Source organism: Alexandromys fortis, unplaced genomic scaffold (assembly GCF_014885135.2).
Source record: "Alexandromys fortis isolate MF-2015 unplaced genomic scaffold, M_Fortis_MF-2015_v1.1 scaffold_5, whole genome shotgun sequence".
Taxonomy (NCBI): domain Eukaryota; kingdom Metazoa; phylum Chordata; class Mammalia; order Rodentia; family Cricetidae; genus Alexandromys; species Alexandromys fortis.
In genome coordinates, this window is record NW_026067924.1 from 16,454,855 (window position 1) to 16,475,356 (window position 20,502).

The window sequence follows — 20,502 nt, forward strand, 5'->3', positions numbered from 1 at the left end:
AATCCTGTTTCATATCTTTGTCAGTAGATGAGGTATGGGCTTTTCTTAACCCAAAGGCCAATTCTGCCAAGAAGACAAATTCCCAGTGGAGTGTCTTTGGTGCTCAACGTTCTCTCGGAGTAGAGTGGTGTCGCCAGGAGTAATTGTGTCTCGGCACAGAATTCTAGGTTAGCTTAAAGGCCATTTTCTACAGCTCTTTAAAGAGGCTGAAGATTATACTATCTATACTAAATATAATCTCTATGTATCTAGAATACCTTATTAACCTAAAAATAAACATGACCAACATAAACACATAACACACGTACACACACACACACACACACACACACACACCTAACTTTAGAGAGAACCCCTAAGTCACAGTTAGGTTTGTCTAAGATTGGAGACGAATAAAATGAGAGAATGTGTCTGTACAGCAGCCCCCAGCAGTCCAGGGCTGACACTAAGTCTCAGTAAGAGACAGGCTGGGCCAAGGCCTCCCTTTCAGGACAGTAAAGGACAACCCTAGTACTTAGACACCACAGGGTGTCTCTGAGCAAGATTAGAAGCCTTCATCTCTTCTACCCCTCCTCTCCCAGTCTCATTTATCCACCTCATCTAACACAAGTGCAGATGCTCCCATGGTTGGGAAAAACCGTCTCCGGAATATTAGTTCCCGGATATGACCACTCCAGTGCACTCCTTCACACCAGGAAGTGGATAGACCCTGGGAAGGGAAAGGAGCCATGGAGGTGGAAAAGTGTGAGCTAAGTTGCTCTTCATGACTGGTTGTGCACATGCTAGGTGTGTCGGAGGCTCTCTCCTTGGATCTCCTCTGCTGTCTCTAAGGGAAAATGAGAACTAAAGACTTCATATCTCAAGCTGCTTGCTGTTAGAGACCCAGACTGATATGTGGGCCTTAGAGTTAAATATATATTACCCTTCTCCGTGTAATCTGAGCAATAGCTGAACAATCTCATCTTCAAGAGACAGAAGCCCATTTTTTACACAGTGAACATCAGTCTAAAGAGATTTACATCCAAAGGAGAGGAGAAAGGGAGAACTTGGGAAGGAGGGGAGTTGACTGCTCTGTACAGAGTCAGCACTCAGAGCAAGAAAGAGACAGACTTCTCATGACCCCACCCTTAACACCACACCTGAAGACCAGCCAATGGTTCTGGACCTTGAACCTTGGACTTTGTTCTTGGTATACTGAGCTTCTTTTTATTTTTCTCTAAACTTTTGTTTATATTAGATTGATTTATTTTATCTTATTTATTTTTTATTAATCATTTTATCCGTGTGTTTTGCCTGCATATATGTATGTGTACCATGTTTTTGATATACATATAGAGGTGAGAAAAAAGTATTGGATCCTATGGAATTGGGGTTATGTGTTACAAGGTGCTGGGGATTGACTGGATCTTTTGAAAGAGAAAAAGTTGCTCTTTTGAGTCATGACTGAGTCATCTCTCCACCCTTGGTGTTCAGCCTCTCAGAAGTTTCTCCCAATTCACTAACTGACTTGGGGTAAGTGGAGTTCAATTTTGCAGGAGTCAGGTAACCCAGGGTGCTGTACATACATCCTCACAGCCCTCCTTGTCACCACACAGGGACTGTAATTAGGAACAGAAAGTTTCAGCCTCAGCAAATGGCAGGCCACCAGGGAGTGTGCAGAGCTGGCAACCAGGAAGGACATGCGCATCAGGAGCCCTTGCCCCCTGGAGAAGCCAAACTCCTGATGGTGACATCCTAATATCAGTGACAGTTGCTGGGAACACGGGGCTTAAGGATGATAAACAGAGCCTGGCTATGGTGTGAGACACCCACCCTGAGCCCTTCACAGACTCCACAGGTAAGTGTTCCATCAAGTCACAGTGGACTGAAGCTGCCTTTCTCCTTGACAGAGGGGCTGTGAGGTAGGAATGGGGAGGGAAGGTGGTTGAAGAGAAGGGTCTGGGTTCCTCTGTCACTGTGAGAAAGAAAGGTCGTAGGATCCAGGAAGAAAGCAGGCTCTCATTCCCACCTGCAGTGCAGAATTGTTTCCATGTCCACGAGGGAGCCCAGTGCAGCTGCATGGGGTGCAGTGGGCCAGAGATGCTCATGATAGCCCAGGCAGGTAGAGCAGACACGGGCTGAGATTTCAGTGTGTGAGGAAGTTTTTCCTCTCTGCAGTTTCTCCAATCTCTGTGTTGTCCTCACAGGAGCAAAGGTTCTACTGTGCAGTATCTTGGATCTGGTGCCCTCCCACCTCTTAGAAGGTGGTAGGGGGCTTTGTCCTTCTTTGTTCTGATTTTATTTTTCCTGCAGCTTTCCTGTCCAGACTCAAAACATAACACAGTGTGACAGTGCAGAGAATCATGGGGGAATCTGACATGACACGAATCACAGAACAATGCACTAGAGCGTGGTTAACACCGGGCAGGCACTGTCCTAAGTACTCTGTGCCTGTGCTCCATTTAATCATCACAAAACACATGGATGTTACCAAGCACTGTCCTTACATTAATGGTTACTAAAGGGGAAAAGAAAATGTTCAATGCCTGGCACAGAGCGGTTAGGAAAGGTGGGGTTTGACAGATGGGATAGCTTTTCAACTTGACGATTTATCCTTCTCTTGTTTATGGATTTCTCTCTCATGCAGCTGGACCTAGAATTGGCCCCTGGAGTCCATGACTCATTCCTAAAAGAAAACTCTGAGTTGATTAGTTTCACACAGGTTCCTCTTTTTTATTTCTTATATGTTGGAGGCATGAAGGTTGAGGAAGTATATTACATATGTATATGAATAAAAATATATATAGATATTCCCAATCACCCTGAAATAGACAAATAGACATGGGTGAGTGTGTGTGTGTGTGTGTGTGTGTGTGTGTGTGTGCATGTGTAGCTTTTACAACTAAGTTCTCACTGTTTGGAAATCAAAGACGATTTCATGCTTGTAAATTTGCTATTGGCATCTCAGAGATCACATAACAACACCTGAAATGCTATCAAATTATAAGCAGTTTAGTACAGAGGGAATTTGAGAGAAAATAAAGCATTGTTGGTAAGTTCTTAAAGGATAAACAATGTCCATCACTAAATTGTTTGAAGCCTGAAAGCTCACATCATTGCACAAGTGAGAAACTGTTAAACACTTACCAAATGTATAATCCAAACTGAACTGACTTCTTAAAGATACTCAGAATTTTCAATTGTTATAAAAAGCCCTACTCAAATACTTCTCAAAATTGCTTCATCGGTTCGTCTCCATGATTAAAGAGCAGTTTTAAACCAACAGTTGCTTTGAGAAACCTATAGACTTTCCAGCCAGCATTATGAGAACACTTACAAACTACACACAGAACCAGTGTCTCTGAGGCTGCTCAGTGCCCAGTGTAGGAAGCGAGCACATACACAGGCTGCACAGCCTTCTGAGGGCTGGGAAACCATAAGATGTGAGATGCTAAGCAGGGAGCTAGGAGGCATGGGAGCTGGGGAAGCTCAGCTGTGGGTACAGCCCATGTACCTGTGGAAAGGTAAGTAAGTGCCAATGCTAACATTTGCTTGGGAGGNTAGGAGGCATGGGAGCTGGGGAAGCTCAGCTGTGGGTACAGCCCATGTACCTGTGGAAAGGTAAGTAAGTGCCAATGCTAACATTTGCTTGGGAGGGGTCAAAGGAATTCAGAACTGACTTTGATGTGGACCTGTTGTCAAATTGTCGACACAGATAGAAATTAAGGTTGTCATGTGAAGCTCTCTGTGTTCTGCAAAGCGTGAAACAAATGGAGTAAGTTCCTTCTTTAAAGACCCATTCCGTGTTCAATGTAGAAAGTAAAGAAGGGGAAAGAGATACCATACATAAAAAGATGTCAATCACAGTGTGAGATAGCAGGGAGGACTCACAGGCTGGGGGATTTCTTATTGAGAGCATCACTAGGCAGAACCAACCTTAAAACAATCAGTAAGCCAGGCCTTTGTTAAGACTCTACAGGAACAGTTTTCCTGGTGTTATACTAAGGAAGAGATCCCAGTAGAAAGAGTCACAACAAGATAAAGTGAAGTTAACAGGAAATAAACTTCAGGATGAGTCTACCCATGGAGTTTGGGGACAGTATCTTTAATCACATATAGTCCATTGAGGATAGTAATCTAGACGTCCATGCCCCCACTGCCTCACTAACCTCTGTATAATTTATGACTAAAGAGCGTGGGAAGAGGAGAATACCATACCATCCCTCCTGAGAATCTGAATCATTGATCAACAACAATTTCCTGAGAAACAGCACGGTTTTTATTAGTTCCACAGCCTTTTGAGTGACGGTTGATTTGAGGTAGTGAAGAGGATCAGGCTGAGGCATCAACAGAGTCCAGGAGCTGAGGTCCCACTGGGTGTGATGAGGAAAAGGAAGGAGGCTGTCAGGCTAATCATCAGGACTGTGTTGCTTAGAAAACCAACAGAGTGATAACACGTGTTTAGCTTTTCTCTACGAAGAACATGGTCATATGACCATGGATGAAGGATGGAGACAAAGAAGGGTCCTTTTGAAAGGCCGGGAAAGTATTTTATGCCCAGATATAAACCAGCACCACTTCTGTGGGGATGGAAATTAGACAAACCGGGAAAATAAGTAATATGATAAAGCATTATCATGGAAAGAACTGTATGTGCTTGCATAATTGATACCATTCTTTTCATCAGAATAAACAGAGAAAATCTTACATGTGTTTCTCAAATGATTTTCCTTAGTGCTGTACATGAAGTCAGAGGATGAAGTGGAATAACATTATCCACACAATAATCTTCCTTTCTCTTGCTGGACCTGGAATTGTGGGGAATATCTTAATGTTTGTGAGACTTGTATACACTTTCACCTTGGGGACTGAGAAAAAGCCTGTGGACACTATTCTCATCCACTTGGCATTTTCTAATATGATCATTATTTGTTTCACAGGGATCAGAGACATAGCCACAGTGTTTTATTTCAAAAACTTCCTCGGAGATATTGGCTGTAAAGTTGTGGTTTATCTGGCAAGGATGGCACGGGGCTTATCCATCTGTACCACCTGTCTCCTCAGTGTGGTCCAGGCTGTCACCATCAGTCCCAGGACCACCCTTTGGACAAAGCTAAAACCACAGACCTCACGGCAAGTTCTTCAATTTCTCCTTCTCTTCTGGGTGGTTAATGTTCTCATAAGCTCCAACTTACTCTGCTATGTCAAATCAGGAAACAGCTTGAACAGTTCTGTACCTGGAGCATACATTGGCCATTGCTATATGCTGCCATCAAGACATACAATTAAGTGGCTTTTCCTCTCCCTCATGGCGCTTCGAGATGTCATCTTTCAGAGTGTGATGGGCTGGAGCAGCGGGTCCATGGCTCTCCGTCTGTATGAGCATCACAAGCGCGTCCTCTACCTTCACAGCTCCAGGTGTGCGCACAATTCCCCTCCAGAAATCCGAGCTACCTGGAGCGTGCTCATTCTAATGACCTGCTTCCTTTTCTTCTACTGGGTAGATTTCATTCTCTCCTTATACACTGGTTTCACAGTGACACATGATTCTATTTCACTAAATATTAAGACATTTTTAGAACTTGGTTATGCTGGTTTTAGCCCCTATGTTCTGATTAGCAGATACATCCATGCTCGTAATGCCCTGCACACTCACTGAGAAGCGTAGAAATTACATTCTACACATATTCATATGAGCTAAAGGTATGTACATTGTAAGCTGCTTTGCCATGATGAATCTTAGAAATGCTGACATGTTTTCTCTATAGCATAGACCGACCTTGAGATGCCTCGGACCCCCAAATGCTTGTATTACAGGCAGTCACCACCAAACTGTCATTTGCCTAAGTGTTCTAACATATCACATTAAATTAAATTTCAAAATAATGCATTTTCTTTCCTTAAAAAGTCTAGCATTGCCCAATCTATAGACCAGTTCAGGGTTTCTAGACAAGTAGAAAACAGATTCTTACCATCTCCCTATTCCTCCATCCCTGTCATATGATGGCTTGTTTCTCATTAGCCCTGGGGGAAATAAATGCTGGAGGTAAGGCTGCTGCCAGAAATTAGTATCTCACTTTTGTCCTAACCAGAGAAGGAAAATAAAATAGGTTAAGTGGAGGTGAGGAGAAGGTCCTTATCTGAGGTGAGCTCGTCCTGCAGAGTGAAGACCACAGTGTGACAATCAAGGTCACAGCTGCACAGCAGATCTGCTTTCCAATTGTTTGACACGGCTAGGTTCCAGAATGCCTCCCACTACAGTGTCAACACTGCTGGATAATTATAGCTGGGTTGAAACTTAGTGCACCACTGCAAGACACTCTGGCAAATGGGCTCTCTCAAAAATGCCTTGCTCCAGTCCAGGACTTCATGGGCACATTGATGTGTTAAAACCTCGATGATAGGTTGTTAACATTGGTGTTTCCACCTCTCACTCCCAGTCCCTCACTATGGCCTACACTAAACATCCTAGTGTTTGCTTAGTCTTCTTGGCCCATGAATCTGAGACTGTATCTTCTTGAAGCTGCACAGACACAGCTTTGGAGCTGAGAACATTATATATATATATGTGTGTGTCTGTGTAACACTTTCTCATTTTCTTGGTTCTGTTTCTCTGTGGAGCCCTAACTGAAACAGCCACCTTTTCCAGTGCTCTGAGGTAGATGCATGGTGGGGGAGGGGAAGGTCTGCCTCTCCAAGAACCTTGTGAGTGTTTCCAGGGTGTATGCTCCATCTTTCTAAAGGAGTGGGCAATGCGGTGAGAAGGACAGGCAGTGTCCCACCTGACGTTTATATCCAAAGCCTTGCATTTTCTGTATTTTACCTTGCATTATTAAAAACAAAACCCATTTATAATTAACCTTCAATAAACATACTTTTGATACAAATCTGAAATCTCACAGATAATCTAAGTTTTCATATCTGCCTGCTCCTTCCTTATTTGGTGGGTAAAATGGAAGCCCCTGAAATCTCCGTGGACCCCCAGTGTACATTACAGTGTATGTCACAGTCACCATGGGTGCACTAGATTCGTGGAATTTCTCTACCTCAGGGCATCTTTGAACCTGTGACCCGCAACTCACCTCCCTACCACAAAGAAGCACAATCCTGCTCTCTAATCTGTTTACACAGTGGGTCAGGGGAGTGGCTGCAGGTTTTCTTTCAGAAATTCCTAGGTAATGTTTGTGAAAGCAAGGGGTCTCTGAACCTTTCCATCTGCTCTGCCTGTCACCTCACTGTCTGCCCAGGCTGTCAGCATCAGTCCCAGGATCACCTGCTGGAAGAAGCTTCAACCTCAGACTATATCACAAGTTCTTGCTTATTTATTCTTCTTTGGATCTTTAGCGTTCTGATGAGCTCCAGTTCTCTTTGCGATATCACAGCAGACAGTAGCCTAAACAGATCTGAAGGTGCAATGGATTGTGGGTGTTGCTATGTGATACAGTTACTGTCTAGGGGCCTTAATTGAATTTATTTTCTCTGTCACTTAAAAAATTAAGCGAGGGGAGGGGGGAAGGAGTCTCATACATAGCAAAAAGAATTACCCAACAGAATGAAGAAAGTCTTTTATTAGGGCTGAGGGGGACAGAGAAACACACACATTGAGGCTCACACAGAGTAGGACTCTCTGAAAGCAAAGGGGGGACCTGTGAAACTGAAGCCCCATTTCTGCTTGAGGGCTGGGTGTTCTAGCAGTCCTTGAGGGATCACCCTTTAAGCTGGGTCCCATTGAACAAAGATAGAGAAGCTGATAGGCAAACGGCTTTGGTGTAATCATCCTGATCTCGCCTTGAACCTGTGGGAACAGTGCACAGGCAAGAGGCCCTCCTGGCTGTAGAAAAAGCCTGGCAGGCCTTTAGGATGTTGTGTGGGATCTGGATGTTTCCTTTCTTTACTATCTCTCCATGGACTCTCTGTCTGCCTATCCAGACCTAACTCACTGTCCTCGGTGTAGTCTGACACGTAGTGAGATGAGGGGCTTTCTTTTCTCTCTCTACTCTTTCTCTTCCCTCTCTCCCTCAACCTCCCCATTTCTCACTCTTCTCCCTCTCTGTTCTCTTTGTGATGTCTCTTTCAGAGTCTCGCGGGTTTGAGCAGTGGGTCAATGGTGATCTTTCTGCCCAGACTTCACAGGTGTGTCCTCTAACTTCACAGCTGTAGACTAGCAAGTGGTTCTGGTTCTGAAAGAGCCGCACAGTGTGTTCTCATGACCCAATGCCTTATATTGTAGGAGTAGGTTTCATTTTACCCTTTTACATGTCTTCTGAATGTTGGCAATGACTACGGCACATTATAATGTTCTTCAATTTTGGTCAAACTGTGACAATTCCGAAAAGTGAAGTAGTAGAAGGAAAGTCATTTCTTTTTCTAGATTCTTGTGTCCCCATCCTATGGACCTCCATAACGGCTAACCCTGCTCACCCCTAACAACAGTCACATGCAGACCAAAAAAAGAAACTTTTCGTTTTCCTTCCTGTCAGAGGCCGTGGAAATATATAGTGTATGACAATTGATAATTCAGATGTCGACCCACTGGAAACTGGAAAAACTAGGCCACTTGGCATAATATTAAAACCTAAAAATGCTACTTACTATTAAAGTACACAATCAATTTGGGATTTAAATATACCCCAGGAAATATTAGGACTATGGGACAAAGGTATACAACTTGGAAGGAAAAAGGCAACCTTAGAAGTCATTATGTTCAAAAGACAGCAGAGAAAATCAAATCAAATAAAAGGAACAGAGCCTGCTCAGCAAGAAAAAGCACCTGCCTATCTGACAACCTGAGTTCCTTCCTTGGAACTGCATGGTAGAAAGACAGAACCAACTCCTGTGAATTATCCTCCAAATTCACACACACACACACACACACACACACACACACACACACACACACACACCATCACACATGTTTGTTTCTTCCCCAGCATGCTTTGGTCATGGTGTTTTGGCACAGCAAAGGTTAACCCTAAGACAGACAGGCCATGTCACTCCTGAAGGAAATAGATCTACCACAAAACTCCATTACTCCTTAAGTTTATACATCCTCTCCTCTCCTTTAATAAACGCTCTCTTAACAATTCAGATGCTCAGTGCAAGGCCAATTCACGTTCACTTGGGGTATGACAGTAGATCCTCAGAGTTCCTCATTCTTTTGTTTATGGCACAAGAGTTTTTAGCCTCTTTTTGTGCAGATTATACTACTTAGTAATGCTCATTGATTCATATCAGAAATACCTGATAAACAGTAACCCGGAGCTTCCTCCTAGGCCAGATTAGTGACCAGGAGGCTCCATCCAGGACAGGACCAGTGACCAGGAGCCACATCCCAGCCCAGCACGGCTCTCACTTCTGCATTGGAGATGTTCCTCTCACCTCCTCTCAGCCCTGTGCCCACAGCTATTTACAGTGCATTGCATCAGCAACTGGAAAGGCCCCCCCCCCGTGGGAGAGTACATGACAGACAGAAGCATCCCTAACCAGAAGAGCTGTACAAGCTTCCTTAAAGCTGTAGATGAGGCTGTTGGCTTTTTGAAATGGGGGTGGTGAGCCAGTCAAGAGTTTGAGTCCCATTGATAGTTTAGTGTACAAGGAATAAAGCTGCCAAATACACCAATGACCTTGAAGTGCCTGTGGTTTACACAGCAAGGTGACTCTCATCTGTCCAGATCCCTGGTTGGAACTTTATCAGAAGACAGAATCCTCAGCTATCTTCATATCTGTCCTGTGCCAGTGTTTAAAGAAGGACTGAGGAGGAAGAGGCAGTGACCATCTACTCTGTGACTCAGAAGAGGGTCCCTGAGCTGGCTCACAGCTTGAGAGTGTGGACAGAGGAGGGTCTGGAGAAACTGGAAGCTAGTTTCAGAAACTTGACTGCTGGGATAACTCCAGAGCCAGGCAAATATAATCATTGTGGAGGAATAAGGAAAAGTACACTTCTGGGACCAACTCTTTAGTTTTCTACATGGTGACAATGACAACTGAAGTCTCTGTGCTGCTCCCTTAGAACTAAGAACCACAGGAATCCTACAAGGACATGGGACCCCTTACCATGAGAGGTCTGACCTAGCACTCACCTTTAAGACAGGTTCCATGGTGAGCAGCCCTCACATCCCTGGTCATATGATTTCCTTAAAGGGAAATATTTCATTTTCGTTCACTAAGCAATGGAGGTCATTAGAGGGGCTTTGAGCCTTACAATCTCAACTCCTCTTATACCAGAAAGATAGGAATTGATGTTCCTGTGAGGCTCTAGCCGTAACTCCTGATGAGGAAGTACTCCACACCAACAGATTGCACCATGGGGGCATTGCTGCATAGATGTTTTCTTCAGATTAAATTATTTCCTCATGACAGTTCAAGGAGACCTATAAGTCTGGTGAAGCTCATCAAACTTAGCACACTCACAAGGTCCTCTTCCCAAGAAGACATAAGCAGGAAACTTTTTAAGGGTGGTGAGAAGAGAATCTTCATTCACAAAACAGCAGTCTGCAAATTGGGCAGGAAATGCCAGAGTGCCCTTTAGTCTCCTGTAAAGTAGGCACATGCTAGGGTAATCTTGGAAGAGAAACTCAACTTAGAAAATGTAGTTTTGTTTTGTTTTACTCTTTGGAGGCTGCCACACAGCTCCCAAATAAATACACATTGTCTTATTCTTACTTATGAAAGGTGACCTTACCTTGGCTTGTTTCTAGCCAGCTTTTATCCCATTTCTCTTTAACTATGTTTGCCTGTGGGCTTTTGACCTTTCTTTATTCTATAAATCTTTCTTTACTTTTTACTCTGTCGATGATCATATGGCTGGGTGTCTGACCCTGGTGTCCCACTATCCTCTTGTTCTTTGATCTTCTTCTTTGCAAGCTTCGATTTCTCATCTTATTTATTTTATCTCCTGCCTAACTATTGGTTATTGAGCTCTCTATTAGACCAATCAGGTGTTTTAGACAGGCTAAGTAACACAGATTTACGGAGTTAAACCAATACAGCATAAAAAAAGTGACACATTTTTGCTATATTAAACAAGTACTCCACAAAATAAGTGAATGTAACACATCTTATTTTCTTTATTTTATATTTATTTATTTATTTGCCATTCAAAAATTTACTCTTCCTCCCTTCCTCCTTTTCCCCTCCCAATTCCCCACACCCCATCCTCCCTCCCCCTCCTTCCTTAAGAGAGGGCAGGGAACCCTGCCTTGTGCGAAGTCCAAAGCCCTCCCCCCTACATCCAGGTTTTGGAAATTTTGCACCCAAATAGACTTGGGTCCCAAAAAGCCACTACATGCAGTAGAAACAAATCTCGGCGCCTTTATCAATGGCTTCTCAGTCAGCCCCCATTGTCAGCCACATTCAGAGAGTCCAGTTTGATCACATGCTCATTCAGTACTGGTTCAGCTGGATTTGGTGAGCTCCCATTAGAACAGGCACACTGTCTCAGTTGGTGGACCAACCCCTCACAGTCTGTAGATGGAGCAGTGGGCTGCTTCCCGCAGCCCAGGAGGGCTCCTCGCCATTGGTTAGCTTTATACCTGAAATAACAACACATAAATTGTATTTTTTTAAACACTGCTTGGCCCATTAGCTCTAGCCTCTTATTGGCTAACTCTCACATCTTGATTAACCCATTTTTAATAATCTGTGTAGCACCAAGAGGTGGTGTCTTACCGGGAAAGATTCTTAACCTGCGTGTGTCTCGGAGAGGAGAGTCATGGCGACTGACCTCACTGCCTTCTTCCCAGCATCCTGTTCTGTTTACTCCGCCTACCTAATTTTCTGTCCTATTAAAGGGCCAAGGCAGTTTCTTTATTTGACCAATGAAATCAACACAAAACAGAAGACTCTCCCATATCAACAGTCCAGACTTCCTTGCTCATCTTCTCCCTCCTTCTGCTCTTCAACTGGACCTTGGGAGCTCAGTCTGTTGCTCTGATGAGGGTCTCTGTCTCTATCTCCATCCCTCGCCGGACAAAGATTCTATGGTGATATTCGACATAATCATCAATGTGATAGTGGGGCAAAGCCAGTTCAGGCACCCTCTCCTTAGTTGCCCAAGGATCTAGCTGGGGACATCTCCATGGACACCTAAGAACACCTCTAGAGACAAATCTCTTGTGAACCATAAAATGGCTCCCTTAATTAAGATATATACTTCCCTGCTCCTATATCCACCCTTCCTCCATCACAACCGTCCCATTCCCCCAAGCTCTCCCCATCCTCTACTTTTCACTTTTTTCTTCCCATCTCCCCTTACCCCACCCTACATCCCACCCCCACCCCATCCCCAAATTTCCAATTTTTGCCTGGCAATCTTGTCTCCTTCCAATATCCAGGAGGATAACTATATGTTTTTCTTTGGGTTCACTTTCTTTGATTTTGATGGGCATTGCATTGAATCTGTAGATTGCTTTTGGTAAGATTGCCTTTTTATTATTTTAATTCTATCTACCCAAGAGCATGAGAGATCTTTCCACTTTCTGGTGTCTTCATCAATTTCTTTCTTCATAGATTTAAAGTTCTTGTCATACAAGTCTTCTACTTGTTTTGTTAGAGTCACTCGAAGATATTTTATGTTATTTGTGGTTATTGTGAAGGATGATGTTTCTCTGATTTCTTTCTCGGCCCTTTTATCATCTGTGTACAGCAGGGCTACTGAGTTTTTGAGTTAATCTTGTATCTTGCTACATTACTGAAAATGTTCATGAGTTGTAGAAGTTCCTTGGTAGAATTTTTGGGGTTGCTTATGGAAACTATCAATCATATCATCAGCAAACAGTGATTCTTTTCTGATTTCTATCCCTTTGATCTCCTTTTGGTGTCTTATTGCTCTAACTAGGACCTCAAGAAGCTGAGAGAAATCAGAGAAACAGTACCTTTCACAATAGCCACAAATAGCATAAAGTATCTTGGGGTAACACTAAGTGAAAGACCTATTTGACAAGAACTTTAAGTCTTTGAAAAAAATAGAATAAGATATCACACCATGGAAAGATACCCCATGCTCTTGGATTGGTAGGATCAACATAGTAAAAATGGCAATCCTACCAAAGGCAATCTATAGATTCTATGCTATCCCCATCAAAATCCCAACAAAATTCTTCATAGACCTTGAGAGAACAATAATCAACTTTTTGTGGAAAAACAAAAAACCCAGGATAGCCAAAACAATCCTATACAATACAAGATTCATAAATGTGGGAAGAAAGAACATTCACTAAATTTGGGATATAGGCCAGAAGGACAACAGCACAGATTATACATTAAGCAAGAAAATGGAAATTTTGAAAAAAAAACACAGAAATATTAGAAATGAAAAGCTCAATAAGCCAAATAAAAAACAGCAAGAAATAACACCCATGAAGTAGCTTAAGCAGAAAAACATCAGAGATTGGATGAAAGTTTAAGGCAATAACTACACTGAGGCAGCAGTACAGAAATGGACATGACCGTGACTTTCAAGACTCTTTATGATCAGAAGTGCAGACCTTGGAAGCCACAGTCTAGGAGAGTTTATATCCTACACACTACGGGGGAAGCTGCACATGAGCTCTGCACACACTATATGAAGTGATTTTGTCCTACACACACACACACACACACACACACACACAAATACACCTTAATTTAGAGAATGCCCATAAGTCACAATTTGGTAGGCCTAAGATTGAAGAAGAAGAAAATGAGAGAATGTGTCTGTACAGCAACCTCCAGCAGTCAGAGCTGACACTAAGTCTCAGTAAGAGACAGGCTGATGCAGCAGAAAGGCCAGAGCCTCCCTTTCAGGACAGTAAAGGACAACCTCAATACTTAGACACCACAGGGTGTGTCTGGGCAAAATTAGGAGGCTTCTCCTCTTCTACCCCCATCTCACCTCAACTGACAGAAGCACAGATGCTCCCATGGTTGGGAAAAATAGTCTCCTGAATAGTAGTTCCCAGATATGACCACTCCAGTGCACTCCTTCACACCAGGAAGTGGATAGACCCTGGGAAGGGAAAGGAGCCATGGAGGTGGAAAAGCGTGAGCTAAGTTGCTCTTCATGATTGTCTGTGCTCAGGGTGGGTGAGTCGGAGACTCTCTCCTTGGATCTCCTCTGCTGTCTAAGGGAAAATGAGAACTAAAGACTTCATATCTCAAGCTGCTTGCTGTTAGAGACCCAGAAACTGATGTGTGCAGCTTGTTTGTTCACAGTGAGCATCAGTCTAAAGAGATTTACATCCAAAGGAGAAGAGAAAGGAGAACTTTGGATGGAAGGGAGATGACTGCTCTGCACAGAGTCAGCACTCAGAGCAAGAAAGAGACAGACTTCGAACTGTCCCTCATGGCTCTACCATGAACACCACACCTGAAGACCAGCCAATGGCTCTCGACCTTGAACATCTTTGTTCTTGGTATACTGAGCTTCTTTTTATTTTTCTCTAAACTTTTGTTTTTTATTAGACTGATTCATTTTATATTAACTATTTTATTAATCATTTTTACTGTGTGTTTTGTCTGCATACATGTATATGTACCATGTTTTTGAGATACACATGGAGGTGAGAAAAAAGTATTGGGTTCTATGGAATCAGTGTTTGTGTTACAAGGTGCTGGGGATTGACTGGATCTTTTGAAAGAGAAAAAGTTGCTCTTTTGAGTCATGACTGAGTCATCTCTCCACCCTTGGTGTTCAGCCTCTCAGAAGTTTCTCCCAATTCACTAACTGACTTGGGGTAAGTGGAGGACAATTTCCCAGGAGTCAGGAACTCAGGGTGCTGTTCATCCTCACAGCCCTCCTTGTCACCACACAGGGACTGTAATTAGGAACAGAAAGTTTCAACCTCAGCAAATGGCAGGCCACCAGGGAGAGCACAGAGCTGGCAACCAGGAAGGACATGTGCATCAGGAGCCCTTGCCCCCTGGAGAGCCAAACTCCTGATGGTGACATCCTAACATCAGTGACAGTTGCTGGGAACACAGGGCTAGAGGATGATAAACAGAGCCTGGCTATTGTGTGAGAACACCCACCCTGAGCCCTGCACAGACGCCACAGATAAGTGTTCCATCAAGTCACAGTGGACTGAAGCTGCCTTTCTCCTTGACAGAGGGGCTGTGAGGTAGGAATGGGGAGGGAAGGTGGCTGAAGAGAAGGGTCTGGGTTCCTCTGTCACTGTGAGAAAGAAAGGTGACAGGATCCAGGGAGAAAGCAGGCTCTCATTCCCACCTGCAGTGCAGAATTGTTTCCATGTCCACGAGGGAGCCCAGTGCAGCTGCATGGGGTGCACTGGGCCAGAGATGCTCATGACAGCCCAGGCAGGTAGAGCAGACACGGGCTGAGATTTCAGCTTGAGTGTGAGTAAGCTTTTCCTCTCTGCAATTTCTCCAGTCTCTGTGTTGTTTTCACAGGAGCAAAGCTATCTTGGGTCTGGTGCTCTCTCTCCTCTCAGAAGGGGGTAGAGAGCTTTGCCCTTCTTTGTTCTGATTTTATTTTTCCTGCAGCTTTCCTGTCCAGACTCAAATCATAACACAGTGTGACAGTGCAGAGAATCGTGGGGGAATCTGACATGACACGAATCACAGAACAATGCATTAGAGCGTGGTTAACACTGGGCAGGCACTGTCCTAAGCACTGTGTGCCTCTGGTCCATTTAATCCTCATAAAACACAGGACTGTTACATTAGTGGTTACTAAAGGGGCCAAGAAAATGTTCAATGCCAGGCAAAGTGCGGTTAGGAAAGGTGGGGTTTGACAGATGGGATAGCTTTTCAACTTGACAATTTATCCTTCTCTAGTTCATGGATTTCTCTCTCATGCATCTGGACCAGGCGTTGGCCCCTAGTTTCCATGACCTATTCCTGGAAGAAAGCCCTAAATTGATTAGTTTCACACAGGTTGCTCTTTTTATTTCTTATATGTTGGAGGAGTGATGGTTGAGGAAGTATATTGAAGATATATATGTGTGTGTGTGTGTGCGCGTCTGTATTACCCAATCACCCTGAAATAGGCAAATGAACAAATGGTCATGGGTGTGTGTGTGTGTGTGTGTGTGTGTAGCTTTACAACTAAGTTTGGAAGTCAAAGACAATTTCATGCTTGTAAATTTTGCTATTGGCATATCAGAGATCACATAAAAACATCTGAAATGCTGTCAAATTATATGCAGTTCAGTACAGAAGGATTTTGAGAGAAAATAAAGCATTGCTTTAAAATTTTTAAAGGATAAATAATGTCCATCACTAAATTATTTGAAGCCTGAAAGCTCACATCTTTGCACAAGTGAAGAATTGCTAGACACTTATCAAATGTATAATTCAAACTGAACTGACTTTTAAAAGATACTCAGATTTATCAATTGTTATGAAAGAGCCAACTCAAATGTTTTTCAAAATTGCTTCATCGGTTCGTCTCCATGATTAAAGAGCAGTTTTAAACCAGCAGTTGCATTGAGAAACCTATAGACTTTCCAGCCAGCATTATGAGAACACTTACAAACTACACACAGAACCATTGTCTCTGAGGCTGCTCAGTGCCCAGTGTAGGAAGCGAGCACATACACAGGCTGCACAGCCTTCTGAGGGCTGGGAAACCATAAGATGTGAGATGCTAAGCAGGGAGCTAGGAGGCATGGGAGCTGGGGAAGCTCAGCTGTGGGTACAGCCCATGTACCTGTGGAAAGGTAAGTAAGTGCCAATGCTAACATTTGCTTGGGAGAGGTCAAAGGAATTCAGAACTGACTTTGATGTGGACCTGTTGTCAAATTGTCCATAGATAGAAATTAAGGTCGTTGTGTGAAGCTCTCTGTGTTCTGTGAGGGGTAAAACAAATGGAGTAAGTTTCTGCTTCAAAGACTCATTTCCTCTTCAATGTAGAAAGTAAAGACAGGGGAAAGAGATACCATACATAAAATGATGGCAATCACAGTGTGAGATAGCAGGGAGGACTCACAGGCTGGGGGATTTCTGATTGAGAGCATCACTAGACAGAACCAACTTTATTTATTTATTTATTTATTTATTTATTATTTTAGGATTCAGTGTTTCATTTTGTCTTCTTTTTATTTTAATTTTTTTTACTTTATTAATACTAGGAATCAAAATTTCTACTTCCTACCCTCCTTCCACTTACCTCCTGCTCCCCCACTCACTCTCCCCCTCCCCCTCCAGTTCTAATAGAGGGCAGGATACCCTGCCCTGTGGGAAGTCCAAGGCCCTCCCCATTCCATCCAGGCTTAGGAAGATATGCATCCAAATAGACTAGGATCCCAAAAAGCCAGTACATGCCACAGAGACAAATCCCAGTGCCATTATCATTGCCTTCTCAGTTTGCTCCAATTGTCAGCCACATTCAAAGGGTCTACTTTGATCCCATGCTCCTTCAGTCCCAGTCCAACAGGCTTTGGTGAGCTCTCATTAGCTCAGGCACACGGTCTCAGTGGGTGGATCAACCCCTCACAGTCCTGACTTTCTTGGTCATCTTCTCCCTTTTCCTGCTTCTCAACTGAATCTTGGAAGCTCAGTCCAGCACTCCCATGTGGGTCTCTGTCTCTATCTCCATCAATCACCGGACGAAATTTCTATGGTGATATTCAAGATAGTCATCAGTCTGACGACGGGACAAGGCCAGTTCAGGAACCCTCTCCTCCAATGCCCAGGGTCCTAGCTGGGGCCATCCCTGTGGACATCTGGAATCCCTTCTAGAGTCAAGCCTCTTGCCAACCCCACAATGCCCCCCTTAATTAAGTGGCCTCGTGGCCGGACGGTCCAGGGGAACAGAGCACAGAACCAACCTTAAAACAACCAGCAAGTCAGGCCTTTATTAAGACTCTGCAGGGACAGTTTTCCTGGTGTTATACTGGGGAAGAGATCCCAGTGGAAAGAGTAACAACAAAATAAAGTGGAGTAAACAGGAAATGAATTTCAGGATGAGTCTACCCATGGAGTTTGGGGACACAATCTATTATCACATATAGTCCACATTGAGGACAGTGATCTAGTCATTCATGTCCCCACTACATCACTAACCTCTGTATAATTTATGATTAGAGAGCTTGGGAAGAGGAGAATACCATACCATCTCCCCTGAGAATCTAAATCATTGACCAACAACAATTTCCTGAGAAACAGCACGGTTTTTATTAGTTCCACAGCCTTTTGAGTGACGGTTGATTTGAGGCAGTGAAAAGGATCAGGATGAGGCATCAACAGAGTCCAGGAGCCTGAAGTCCCACTGGGTGTGATGAGGAAAAGGAAGGAGGCTGTCAGGCTAATACTAAGGACTGTGTTGCTTAGAAAACCGACAGAGTGATGACATGTGTTTACCTTTTTCTAGGAAGAACATAGTCATATGACCATGGATGAAGGATGGAGACAAAGAAAGGTCTTTGTGAAAGGCAGGAAAAGTAATGTTTATCCCCAGATTGCAACTAGCACCACCTCTGTGGGAATGGAAATTAGACAAACCAGGAAAATAAGGAATGTTATCAGGCATCATCAAGGACAGAACCATATTGTCTTACATAATTGATACCATTCTTTTCATCAGAATAAACAGAGAAAATCTTATATGTGTTTCTCAAATGATTTTCCTTAGTGCTGTACATGAAGTCAGAGGATGAAGTGGAATAACATTATCCACACAATAATCTTCCTTTCTCTTGCTGGACCTGGAATTGTGGGGAATATCCTAATGTTTGTGAGACTTGTGTACACTTCCACCTTGGGGACTGAGAAAAAACCTGTGGACACTATTCTAATCCACTTGGCATTTTCTAATATGATCATTATTTGTACTACAGGGATCAGAGATATAGCCACAGTGTTTTATTTCAAAAACTTCCTCGGAGATATTGGCTGTAAAGTTGTGGTTTATCTGGCAAGGATGGCACGGGGCTTATCCATCTGTACCACCTGTCTCCTCAGTGTGGTCCAGGCTGTCACCATCAGTCCCAGGACCACCCTTTGGACAAAGCTAAAACCACAGACCTCACGGCAAGTTCTTCAATTTCTCCTTCTCTTCTGGATGATTAATGTTCTCATAAGCTCCAACTTACTCTGCTATGTCAAATCAGGAAACAGCTTGAACAGTTCTGTACCTGGAGCATACATTGGCCATTGCTATATGCTGCCATCAAGACATACAATTAAGTGGCTTTTCCTCTCCCTCATGGCGCTTCGAGATGTCATCTTTCAGAGTGTGATGGGCTGGAGCAGCGGGTCCATGGCTCTCCGTCTGTATGAGCATCACAAGCGCGTCCTCTACCTTCACAGCTCCAGGTGTGCGCACAATTCCCCTCCAGAAATCCGAGCTACCTGGAGCGTGCTCATTCTAATGACCTGCTTCCTTTTCTTCTACTGGGTAGATTTCATTCTCTCCTTATACACTGGTTTTACAGTGACACACGATTCTCTTTTACTAAATATTAAGACATTTTTAGAACTTGGTTATGCTGGTTTTAGCCCCTATGTTCTGATAAGCAGATACATCCGTGTTCCTAATGTCTTATATGCTCACTAGAAGTGTAGAAATTACATTCTACACATATTCATATGAGCTAAAGGTATGTACATTGTAAGCTGCTTTGCCATGATGAATCTTAGAAATGCTGACATAATGTTTTCTCTATAGCATAGGCTGACCTGGCAGTCAGTATATGGCACAGGCTCACCTTGAGATGCCTCGGAACCCCAAATGCTTGTATTGCAGGCATTCGCCACCAAACTGCCATTTGCCTAAATGTTCTAATGTATCACATTATATTAAATTTTATAACAATGTTTTTTCTTTCCTTAAAAAGTCTAGCATTGCATAATCTTAAGACTAGTCCAGGGTTTCTAGACAAGTAGAAAACAGATTCTTACCATCTCCCTATTCCTCCATCCCTGTCATATGATGGCTTGCTTCTCATTGGCCCTGGAGGAAATGCTGGAGGTAAGGCTGCTGCCAGAAATTAGTATCTCACTTTTGTCCTAACCAGAGGAAAAAAAAATAAAATAGGTTAAGTGGAGGTGAGGAGAAGGTCCTTATCTGAGGTGAGCTCATCCTGCAGAGTGAAGACCACAGTGTGACAATCAAGGTCACAGCTGCACAGCAGATCTGCTTTCCAATTGTTTGACACGGCTAGGTTCCAGAATGCCTCCCACTACAGTGTCAACACTGCTGGATAATTATAGCTGGGTTGAAACTTAGTGCACCACTGCAAAAAGCTCTGGTAAATGGGCTTTCTCAAATGATGCCTCGCTCCAGACCAGGGCTTCAGGGGAATATTGTTGTGTTAAAACCTCGATGATAGGTTGTTAACATTGGGGTTTCCACCTCTCACTCCCAGTCCCTCACTATGGCCTACACTAAGCATCCTAGTGTTTGCTTGGTCTTCTTGGCCCATGAATCTGAGACTGTATCTTCTTGAAGCTGCACAGACACAGCTTTTGAGCTGAGAACTGTGTGTGTGTGTGTAACATTTTTTTTTTCATTTTCTTGGTTCTGTTCTTCTGTGGAACCCTAACTCTAAACATCCACCTTTTTCCAGTGCTCTGAAGGACTGCTTC

The 20,502-nt window shown here is 43.5% G+C and overlaps 2 protein-coding genes across 2 annotated transcripts; both read left to right on the forward strand.

The window, feature by feature from the left end:
• Nucleotides 1–4,735: 4,735 nt before the first annotated feature.
• On the forward strand, nucleotides 4,736–5,638 carry LOC126501773 (putative vomeronasal receptor-like protein 4). The gene has a single exon (XM_050142625.1). It carries the CDS (start codon nucleotides 4,736–4,738, stop codon nucleotides 5,636–5,638), a length of 903 nt encoding a protein of 300 aa, XP_049998582.1.
• Nucleotides 5,639–18,568: 12,930 nt separating this feature from the next.
• LOC126501774 (putative vomeronasal receptor-like protein 4) lies at nucleotides 18,569–19,471 on the forward strand. Its single transcript, XM_050142626.1, has one exon. It carries the CDS (start codon nucleotides 18,569–18,571, stop codon nucleotides 19,469–19,471), a length of 903 nt encoding a protein of 300 aa, XP_049998583.1.
• Nucleotides 19,472–20,502: the final 1,031 nt, after the last annotated feature.